Here is an 11,607-nt window from a genome sequence, read left to right as displayed (position 1 = left end):
ATAATTTACTAATGCTTTATTGATCAGGTATTAATAACAGCAACTTTTGGGTTGCCAAGTTATGTTTTATAAGCCACAAGTCTCCAGGTGAATGATTTATTACCCCTTAATAAAACCACAAGTTACAACTTACAAACCCTAAAAAGGGTGGCTTATTAGAAAGTGGTACCAAAAACTGTATATGTGTTTACGTAATTGTATATATTGGATATACCTGGAGGTTAGAAGTCAATTCCATAATGCAGCCATAGCTGGCAACTAGCACTCAGTAAGAGTTTGAACCTTATGAGGCAAACCCTTTAACATACCAATCCTTGAGATTTGAAAACCCTGAGGAAGTGATTATTTTGATGCTAAAGGCCTTATCCTCTGAGGTCTCATCTAAACCAAAGTCCTTGTTAGAGTGGAAAGGCCATCACTTTTATCAAAGCAGGAGAAACCCCAGCTCAGTGTAGGCACACCCCTTTTTCTTGTTAACAAATCATAGATGGTACGTATGAAAAGCAGAAACTCTGAATGCATCAGCAATCTGTACCAAGTCTTTGTTACAAGGTGACTGGCAGCGGCAGGTGAAACTGACACTCATGAACTACCGACCCTTTCCAGTAGGCAGTGCTGTGAATCTCTCTTAACAAATAGTGTGTTAGTTAAGACCTTTTCTTACTGAAATGCACCTTAGGAGTCATATTTGACTTATCTGCTTCAATTGTCATGTCCACAGGTTGGATTGGATCCCACAGATTTGTAGCTTTGACTTTTTATTTATTTATCAAAGAACCAGATATTTTCTAACACAGTTGTTCATCTTTTGTACTGATGATTCAACCAGGAGAGTGTTATGTCCATTCAAGCTTTAAAGTGCTCCAACCGTCACACACCTCATTTAGATTAGATTCAACTTTATTGTCATTGTGCAGTGTACAAGTACAAAGACAGCGAAATGCAGTTTGCGTGCAACCAGAAGTGCAAAAGAAGCAGAAAAGTGCAATGTGATATACAAAGTAGAGTATACAAAGTATTTATCAAGCATTACCTCCTCTGCAGGTAAACATTGGACATATTGTGGCTGTAATGAACGCTTCTAATTGACTTCACTGGTCTCCGTCGAAGTCTATGGTGTTGCTGTGTCCATTTATTTTAATGTCTATGTATCAGACTGATACAGGAAAAGTTCATGTTCCTCAGGTGTTTAACAAACCAGTTGTACCATCAATATTTAAATATCCGTACAGTATAAAGAGAAAACCACTGAATAACACAGTCTGCAGTATGTCTATCTAAAGGTAAACCTTTTAATGTTTATTTAAAAGTTTGGGGGGGGGAAGCAAAACAGCTGCATCCACAGAGGAGTCTTTATCTTCTCCTCCTCCTTCTTCTTCTCCTCCTTCTTTTCCTTCTATTTTTAAAAAAATAAAAAAACAACACATCAACACAGTTGAAATGAAAGGCTACAGTTCAACAGTGCGACAGTGAGAGGAAGTCAAAGACAACTAGACTTGTTTGGTCCGGAACAGGCTTAACAAGTTCAGTCACAAAGCAGAGAGGTACAAAGAAGAACAAACTTTGAAATACAAAGATTATGCTTTTAGATCAGTAATAGAAGAAAATGAAGAACTGAGGCCTCTTAGACAAGGGATGAAACACCTTCAAGAACAAACAAGAAGTCCAGCTGTTTTTGACAGCTCATCATAGTGTCTACGCTGGTATATTCTATGTGACAGAACATCTGACATCTTATCTCATTGGATCTGGTCAAATCTATTGTTTCTTTTGATGAAATTCCATGTAAATGCATCCTTACCTTTGAGAAGATGTTGCAGAAAAAGCCGCAGAAGCCGTTTCTCTCCTTAGCCTTGTTTTCCTTGACACTGAGACACCGGCTGGCAGAGATTTGAATAAAGGTTTCCTTGTCACCAGAATCATCGGACGGAGACTGAGAAGAAGTGTTCATCTCGTCTTGGAGCCCATCAGTGGACAAAGGTGTGTCCTCGAGGAATTTGGGCCTAGTGACCTCAAACACCTGATGATCTAGTGGAATTGAGCTGATAGAAGACAGAGATGAAATAACATTTCTGGTGTCTTCTAGTGTATCAAGTGTGTCCTCAACCTCCACGTAGTCTACCAACTCTAGCGGAGTTGACCACAGGTCTGTCTTCAGGGCAGCACTGGGAGAGGATGTGGAGGACTCTCGAAGAAACCATGAAAGCTGTTGTTTCTCTAGAGTGTACGTCGATGTCAAGTCAGCGCTGGCTGACCTGGCAGCTCCGTTCAAATCTTCTACCGCAACCGACTGGACTTTTCTCTGCCTTCCACTGAAAAATCTCTTCCACAGTGACTCTTTTTTCTTGGTGGACACCTCTTTAACGTCAGGATCTACACCGCTCTTTGTCTGAATCCTTCTCTTGACTGCAGTGCCTCGTCCTGTGAGAAAGGATTTCATAGTTGCAATAGCTCCTGCCAAACTCTTCTTGGCTGCTCTGTCCTTTGACATCTGGCAGCTGGCGAGAACAGTGGCACTGGAGAATCCTCCATCCAATGAGGCTTGTATGGCCACTGATATGGCAGAATTAACCTCTTCAATTACCTCTCCCACTATGGCCTCTGTGAATTTGTGCGAAATCCTTACAGGTATGTCACTACCAATTATTTCACAGAAAGCCTGACTGAAGGAGCTTTCCAAACTACTCTGAAAGTTGTAGTTGAAATACTCCATCAAATGCTTCGAGGATAAGGGTCTCCTCAGAGTTAAGGTTCCAGATGTGGCGGATAACTGACACATTGACTGTAAGACGATTTTAATGACTGAGTCTGAGATGAACCTCAGCACATCCGTGCACATGTAAATCAGCTGCTCCTTTACATCTTGATTGTAAACACCTTCGCTTACTTCCCTCCATTGCCTACAAAAGAACAGAAACAAAAGGTTAAACATGGAAATAATGCATACACATGTCATAAATGTATTCAAGTAGCCACTAGAGTTTCAGGGGGATATGAATAACTTACTCTTCCCTGAGACTCTGGAAGAATCTCCTTATTATAGCTGAAATTGTGGAAGAATCCAGGACTAACAGCTGGTCTGCTGCTGCTTTATTTTCCTCCTTAGAAAATACAGAATGTCCATCCTCTTCTGATTTTTCTGGAGGTAAATATATTGTCATGACCAGGTCGTTGTCGGCCTCTGAAGGTTTCACTTCAAGGGGCTCAGCAAATAATTGCTGTAGACCAAAAGACATTTGGTGCTCAGCGGGAGCCTCATCCTGCTCTTTCTGACCCTTATGATAGTCTGAAACGGTCGTAATCTTTTTACGCTGCTTTTTACCAAAGCGTTTCTTCCATGCTGTCCTTATGTTTTTGAAAAATGTCTTGCTGGCTGGACTCTCAGCTTTGCCATCAGAATCAATGGACTCTAGTGTCCTAATGGCCTTCTCAATTACTTGGCCATCAATCATGTTTGCTACCTCAAACATGGCTGAGGTTGTGCACGAACAGAAAGCAGATGAAGTTGCCCTCCTGTTCTCCTCTGGCCTGGAGGAGAGTCTAAAAGTTGATCCTGTCTCAGGGATCCAGATGTCCTCGCTTTCTCTGAAATCTTCTGCCTCTTTCTCTGAGATCTTTTGATTTAGAGGACTTTGTGTAGTCTCTCTACCGGTCTCAGTCTTTTCATATTCTTCCTGGCCTTCAATGAGCAAGGCTTGAACTGTCTGGGCCGTGGAAGTAGGAATAGAGGTTTCCTGAAAGGCCTGACAGCAGCTGTCTGCCAGGTCAGGGGTAGATACCTCCCCCTCAGTGTCGGCAGCAGCCCTCAGAACCCCATCACAAGAGTCTGTGGATTTCCAACTTCTCAGCTCTTCCTGGAAAACTGTTGCAGTTTCGGCCATTTGCTGGCTCTCTGGCTGTGCTTTCTCCTCTACCTGATCGGGTGATGGAAATGAGCTGCTGGAGGCTGGAGATGGGAGATTCCTCATCTCCATCTCTATAGAGTCCTCTTCTTTCTCAACCAGCTCCAGACAGGTGGATATCAGGTCTTGTTTGGAAGAAGCTTCACTGTCCTTGTTGGCCTGGTCTACATGTTGCGCTGAAACAGGTTTGACTCTGTTGCTCTTCCTCCTGCCAAAGCGGCTCTTCCATGCTGACTTTAACTTTTTGACAAATGACTTGCCAGCTGTTTTTTTTGTTTTGCTGGCAGAATTAGTGGTATGTGGTGTGCTCACTACCTCTTCCTGGCCTTCAATAGGCAATGTTTGAACTGTCTGGGCCGTGGAAGTAGGAATATAGGTTTCCTGAAAGGCCTGACAGCAGCTGTCTGCCAGGTCAGGGGTAGATACCTCCCCCTCAGTGTCGGCAGCAGCCCTCAGAACCCCATCACAAGAGTCTGTGGATTTCCAACTTCTCAGCTCTTCCTGGAAAACTGTTGCAGTTTCGACCAGAGCATGGCTCTCTGGCTGTGCTTTCTCCTCTACCTGATCGGGTGATGGAAATGAGCTGCTGGAGGCTGGAGATGGGAGATTCCTCATCTCTGTCTCTATAGAGTCCTCTTCTTTCTCAACCAGCTCCAGACAGGTGGATATCAGGTCTTGTTTGGAAGAAGCTTCACTGTCCTTGTTGGCCTGGTCTACATGTTGCGCTGAAACAAGTTTGACTCTGTTGCTCTTCTTCCTGCCAAAACGTCTCTTCCAAGCTGACTTTAGCTTTTTGACAAATGACTTGCCAGCTGTTTTCTTTGTTTTGCTGGCAGAATTAGTGGTATGTGGTGTGCTCACTACCTCTTCCTGGCCTTCAATAGGCAATGTTTGAACTGTCTGGGCCGTGGAAGTAGGAATATAGGTTTCCTGAAAGGCCTGACAGCAGCTGTCTGCCAGGTCAGGGGTAGATACCTCCCACTCAGTGTCGGCAGCAGCCCTCAGAACCCCATCACAAGAGTCTGTGGATTTCCAACTTCTCAGCTCTTCCTGGAAAACTGTTGCAGTTTCGACCAGCGCATGGCTCTCTGGCTGTGCTTTCTCCTCTACCTGATCGGGTGATGGAAATGAGCTGCTGGAGGCTGGAGATGGGAGATTCCTCATCTCCATCTCTATAGAGTCCTCTTCTTTCTCAACCAGCTCCAGACAGGTGGATATCAGGTCTTGTTTGGAAGAAGCTTCACTGTCCTTGTTGGCCTGGTCTACATGTTGCGCTGAAACAGGTTTGACTCTGTTGCTCTTCCTCCTGCCAAAGCGGCTCTTCCATGCTGACTTTAACTTTTTGACAAATGACTTGCCAGCTGTTTTTTTTGTTTTGCTGGCAGAATTAGTGGTATGTGGTGTGCTCACTACCTCTTCCTGGCCTTCAATAGGCAATGTTTGAACTGTCTGGGCCGTGGAAGTAGGAATATAGGTTTCCTGAAAGGCCTGACAGCAGCTGTCTGCCAGGTCAGGGGTAGATACCTCCCCCTCAGTGTCGGCAGCAGCCCTCAGAACCCCATCACAAGAGTCTGTGGATTTCCAACTTCTCAGCTCTTCCTGGAAAACTGTTGCAGTTTCGACCAGAGCATGGCTCTCTGGCTGTGCTTTCTCCTCTACCTGATCGGGTGATGGAAATGAGCTGCTGGAGGCTGGAGATGGGAGATTCCTCATCTCTGTCTCTATAGAGTCCTCTTCTTTCTCAACCAGCTCCAGACAGGTGGATATCAGGTCTTGTTTGGAAGAAGCTTCACTGTCCTTGTTGGCCTGGTCTACATGTTGCGCTGAAACAGGTTTGACTCTGTTGCTCTTCTTCCTGCCAAAACGTCTCTTCCATGCTGACTTTAGCTTTTTGACAAATGACTTGCCAGCTGTTTTTTTTGTTTTGCTGGCAGAATTAGTGGTATGTGGTGTGCTCACTACCTCTTCCTGGCCTTCAATAGGCAATGTTTGAACTGTCTGGGCCGTGGAAGTAGGAATATAGGTTTCCTGAAAGGCCTGACAGCAGCTGTCTGCCAGGTCAGGGGTAGATACCTCCCCCTCAGTGTCGGCAGCAGCCCTCAGAACCCCATCACAAGAGTCTGTGGATTTCCAACTTCTCAGCTCTTCCTGGAAAACTGTTGCAGTTTCGACCAGCGCATGGCTCTCTGGCTGAGCGTCCTCATCTACCTGATTGGGTGATGGAAATGAGCTGCTGGAGGCTGGAGATGGGAGATTCCTCATCTCCATCTCTATAGAGTCCTCTTCTTTCTCAACCAGCTCCAGACAGGTGGATATCAGGTCTTGTTTGGAAGAAGCTTCACTGTCCTTGTTGGCCTGGTCTACATGTTGCGCTGAAACAGGTTTGACTCTGTTGCTCTTCCTCCTGCCAAAGCGGCTCTTCCATGCTGACTTTAACTTTTTGACAAATGACTTGCCAGCTGTTTTTTTTGTTTTGCTGGCAGAATTAGTGGTATGTGGTGTGCTCACTACCTCTTCCTGGCCTTCAATAGGCAATGTTTGAACTGTCTGGGCCGTGGAAGTAGGAATATAGGTTTCCTGAAAGGCCTGACAGCAGCTGTCTGCCAGGTCAGGGGTAGATACCTCCCCCTCAGTGTCGGCAGCAGCCCTCAGAACCCCATCACAAGAGTCTGTGGATTTCCAACTTCTCAGCTCTTCCTGGAAAACTGTTGCAGTTTCGACCAGAGCATGGCTCTCTGGCTGTGCTTTCTCCTCTACCTGATCGGGTGATGGAAATGAGCTGCTGGAGGCTGGAGATGGGAGATTCCTCATCTCTGTCTCGATAGAGTCCTCTTCTTTCTCAACCAGCTCTAGACAGGTGGATCTCAGGTCTTGTTTGGAAGAATCTGCACTGTCCTTGTTGGCCTGGTCTACATGTTGCTCTGAAACAGGTTTGACTCTGTTGCTCTTCTTCCTGCCAAAACGTCTCTTCCATGCTGACTTTAGCTTTTTGACATATGACTTGCCAGCTGGTTTCTCTGTTTTGCTGGCAGAATCAGTGGTATGAAGTTTCCTCAGTGCCTCAATGGACTGCTTATGATGATCGTCGATCACTTGGGAGATGAGCATTTTGGCTGCTTTTGCCTGTTTCTCCAGGCTCTCTGGATACGGACAGCTTTGGCATGATGTCGAAGAAGAGGAGTTTGTCATTATTTTTTCTTTGGTTGGAGAGATGCTGGGGCAGGTGACCTCTTTGTCCTCTAGAATGTCCCCACAATGTTCAGCAAACAGTCGTCGCTTTGTAAAAAACCTATCCAGGTGTTGCTGCACCTTCTGTTGGGTGAGACAACCAGCAGAGGATTTGTCTTTGTCATCCTCAGTTGTGATGCATTCCTCTGCATCCCAGTGGCTGATTGACAGCATAAGCTCGCTGAGGTTCGCAGCAGAATGTTCGATGACCTTGGAGACGAGGATGTCGATGAACTCTTCCATGTTCTCTGTTTCTTTGTCCATGGTACTTGAAGTTGTATTCTGATGGAGAAACACAAACTGTAAAAAATGTAAGCAGTGCCAAAAAGAAATATTGGTAACAATATTAGTTAAGTATCAGTAAATATTTAATTAATCATTTTATAAAGCATTGTTTCTACATTATTTAACATTAGTATGTAATTCATAAACACTGTTATACATGTTTTATTCTTTATTAATAACCTCATCTATAATGCGTTCAATTAATGTAATTTCATCCTTTATGAATGATGGATTCACATTTCTAAATTAAGTATTACATCAATTACAAACCAGTTATTTACAAGTTGTTAATGGTTCACAAGATCATTAAGAAAGTGCCCTCAAGCTCATTTATAAATTCTTTGAGGCATAGATAGTTCTCACTTAAGATGAGTTCACACAAAATACTTAACTAGCAACGAGTAACTACCTGAATTAATCATGAATTGCAGTATCAATAAGTGTTTCTCACTTTAGATGAGGTCACACAAAATACTTAACTAACAGCTTGTAAATGCTTTCTAACTACCTGAATTAATCATGAATTGCAGTATTAATAAGTGTTTATAAAACATATATTAACACACTAACTGACCATTAGTACATGTCTAAATAGTCTAAATAGTTTTGTAACCATGTACAAACACTTTCTTAATGATCCTGTGAACCACTGACAACTCCTAAATCACTGGTTTGTAATTGATGTAATACTTAATTTAGAACTGGTGAATCCATTATTCATTAAGTATGAAAATACATTAATTTAACACATTATAGATGAACTTATTAGTTACGAATAAAACATGTAAAACAGTGTTTATGATTACTATACTAATGTGTAATAATTAAGGAACAATGCTTTATAAATGATGACTTAAGTATTGATGCACAACTAATGCTTCATAGTGTGCAGTTTGTATAGTGTCACCGAAATATTCAGATCCTTTTCTTACATCAAGGTGAACGTGCAACAGTGTTTATGCATTCAGAATTTTACTAAAGTTAAAGTATTAGCTGTATAATGTAGGATACTCAGTACATAATCATGTGCAACAACAGTTAGACAATCATTGTTGGATTATATTTTCATGTTGAAAACTAGAAAACTAAATCAAACTTATCTGTTAACATTATCTGTTAACTCTAAACTAATTTATTGCTAATACTTCAGTAAAGTGCATTCAACCTACTTACCTGTCTGGCTTTAGGCATCAGAATAATCTTTACTTGTTTTGTCCCTTCCACTCGTTTTGTTTTTCTGCTTGAGATCTTAAGGTTTAGTCAGTGCTTTCTCTTGTTAAAAACATTTGTAGTTTAGTACAGACCGTTTCACTGTGGAGATCTACACTGGACTCTGAAATGAGAGCTCTGCTGTGTCTACAGAACAGAACTGTGATGTCATAGAACTCTGTGTTCTCATAGAATGTTCATCTGTTATCATTCTTGCTGATGAATAAATGAATATATATATATATATATATGTATTCATTTTAAGTAAAAGTAAAACATTAGCCTAATGTACTTTAAGTATCAAAAGTAAAAGTACTCATGCAGAAAAAGGGCCCCTGTGAGTGTTACATTACAATATGTTATCCACACATCAATTATGTCCGGTACTTGTACTGTTCTTGAGGATTATATATTAATGTCACTACTGTTCTGGTAGGAGTACATGTATTCATTATTACCATTGTTATTATTATTTTTGTTTGCTTGTTTTCTTTCATCCCAAATTGTTGTTGTTGGAGGAGCACATTGTGAAATCATGTCATGTCACCTGATAGACACATAAGTATGGACAATAAAGTATAAGACTGATATTTTAGACTGTGTGTAGTTATTTGTTCACTATAAGTTAAACAGTACAGTTGGACCAAATTAAGATAGTTGGAAGTCACTATCATGTAATCGTAAAATAAAAAGAATAAAGGTTATGTTGCAGAATTCCTTCATGTGTTGTTTACTTTTCTTTTTTATGATGGGTAAAAAAGTATTTTTAACAGAAGACATTTTATATGTCACAGTAGGAAAAGCACAAGAGTAAATTATTAAATTAATGAGTTGAATTGTGCATGTTGGCTCACTGTCACACTATCATGGCTCACTGGAACACTTGAGAGTGGAGCCATCGTTAAAGTAGTAACACCTGTGCTTTTGCTACTACTATGACAAGTTAAAATGCCTGCTGTTTAAAAAAAATCATCTATATATGTGTCTGCAAAATATGTAAAGTAGCCAGCATCTACGGCTGTCAAAAAATGTAAATACTCAAACAAAGTACAAGTACATACACCTGTACTTAGGTGCATTACTTGAGTAAATATTCTATAGTTACATTCAATCATTGTGGCTGACATGCATCCTGTTACTGCCACAGCTTTTCTCACTGACCTGGATGCTCATTTGTGGCTAATCCCCATCCAATCCCCGATCTCCTTCTTTGTCCTTATTTTCTGCATGCTTGTTTGTGTGTGTGTGTGTGTGTGTGTGTGTGTGTGTGTGTGTTCATTAACCCTAGAAATATATCAACACAGTCTCACAGCAGTTCATGAAATGGTCACGTAATTTAATCGTACATCGTACAATCGTATCGTATAATTTGATTCGTGTACACAAACACATTTATCTCGTTTTTTTTCGTAATGGTATGGTCAGCACAATTTCTTTTCGTGATGGTCAGCACGTTTTTTTATAATACCAACAATTGCATAGCTGTATACAGCAGGACGGGTTGGGTTTAGGAAAACAATAACAGGACGCGGGACAACAACGGCACGGTTGGGTTTAGGAAAAGAAGAACGGGACGGTTGGGTTTAGTAAAAGAAGAAAGCGACGGTTGGGTTTAGGAAGGGGACATGATCCCCTGTCCCTGGGTGAAAGTCCTGTGTTGTTTGACCCATCCACCACCTCAACCAACCTCCCTATGCGGATTCTCGGGCTTTCATACTACTCGCTACCGTAGTCGCTCTTAATGCTACGTCATCTTCTCATTGAGAATCGTGCTGTGATCATGAAAGATGCTTCCCATTGAAATACATTAGTTTAAAAAACGTGCTGACCATCACGAAAAAAAACGACATAAACGTGTTTGTGTACACGAATCAAATAGATTAAATTACGTGACCATTTATACACATAAAGGACCACACAAAGAGCCAGAGCTCCTACAGTGTTATCACCAGAATTTCAGGCAACACACACACACACACACACACACACACACACACACACACACATACACACACACACACACACACACACACACACACACACACACACACACACACACAGAAAATTGCCCCCGAATAAGCGAATAAGAGTGTGTATGTTTGAGTTGACAGTGTTTACATCCAGATCTGGGGTCTGTTTTGTTCTGAGGAGGAAGTATTAACAAAAACTCACGCTGGTGACATTTGTCAGAGTTTACCCCCTTATCACCCTGCCATCCTCCCAATGAAATGTGATGCTGTTGCACCATGAAACGTCTAAAGTGACTAATCTTCAGCAATCATGGCCTTAAAAGGCAATTTTCAGTGCTACTATTGTACATCAGAGACTGCTTTATCAGATTGTTGAATGTTGAAACATTGGCGTGATGTAATGGGGTGTTTTATGTGAGATTCAGATTAAAAACAGAAAGTGAGAAGTAACAAAATCAGTGAAAACGCTAACCAAGGACAATGAAGAAGAACACATACACATATATTTGTTTACATGTTTGTATGTGTGCGCAGGGTGGGAAGTCATTTTCCCACACTGGACGGGGATCAGTAGACAGTGGGAGAACACAGGAAGCAAAGCCTACTGGGAATTTAAACCCTGAGGAATCTCATCTGCTGTTCATCAGCCATCAGTTACTCCTGCAACACACACACATACACACACACACACACACACACACACACACACACACACACACACACACACACACACACACACACTGACAAAACTCCACATGTAGTAGTATAAACACAGCAGTTTAAAATAGCATTTTACAGCCTGAGCAACTGTTGGAGAAGCACAACATTTTGAGAATATTCTTTTCTTGTTTATCTACCTAATCTTTGCAAATTAGCATGTATTCTCAAACTAATGCAGGGAGTAATTTCAGAGAAAATCAGACAAATACAGCCAAATATCACCAGCAACCCTCAGTGTGTTCAGTCATAACACTGAGCTGCCCTCAACATCTGTATAGTCCAGTGTAAATAAA

At 41.8% G+C, this 11,607-nt stretch overlaps 1 protein-coding gene across 1 annotated transcript; it reads right to left on the bottom strand.

The window, feature by feature from the left end:
• Positions 1 to 910: 910 nt before the first annotated feature.
• On the bottom strand, positions 911 to 8,786 carry LOC116065008. The gene is made up of 4 exons (XM_031320450.2): positions 8,589 to 8,786; positions 3,007 to 7,412; positions 1,802 to 2,900; positions 911 to 1,396 (listed from the first exon to the last, which is right to left on the bottom strand). Exons 1-4 carry the CDS (start codon positions 8,604 to 8,606, stop codon positions 1,304 to 1,306), a joined length of 5,616 nt encoding a protein of 1,871 aa, XP_031176310.2. The 5' UTR covers positions 8,607 to 8,786; the 3' UTR covers positions 911 to 1,303.
• Between the last annotated feature and the right edge of the window lie 2,821 nt (positions 8,787 to 11,607).

Source organism: Sander lucioperca, chromosome 13 (genome assembly GCF_008315115.2).
Source record: "Sander lucioperca isolate FBNREF2018 chromosome 13, SLUC_FBN_1.2, whole genome shotgun sequence".
NCBI classification, from domain to species: Eukaryota; Metazoa; Chordata; class Actinopteri; order Perciformes; family Percidae; genus Sander; species Sander lucioperca.
Note: the sequence above shows the minus strand (reverse complement) of the source record. Positions and strands in the feature narration are given on the sequence as shown.

What these genes read in the sequence shown, in the direction of transcription:
- LOC116065008 (XM_031320450.2), bottom strand. An exon ending in TTCCAGAGTCTCAGGGAAGA is followed by an intron (nt 2,901 to 3,006) that starts GTAAGTTATTCA and finishes GTTCTTTTGTAG; the next exon opens with GCAATGGAGGGAAGTAAGCG. An exon ending in TCTGCAACATCTTCTCAAAG is followed by an intron (nt 1,397 to 1,801) that starts GTAAGGATGCAT and finishes TTTTAAAAATAG; the next exon opens with AAGGAAAAGAAGGAGGAGAA.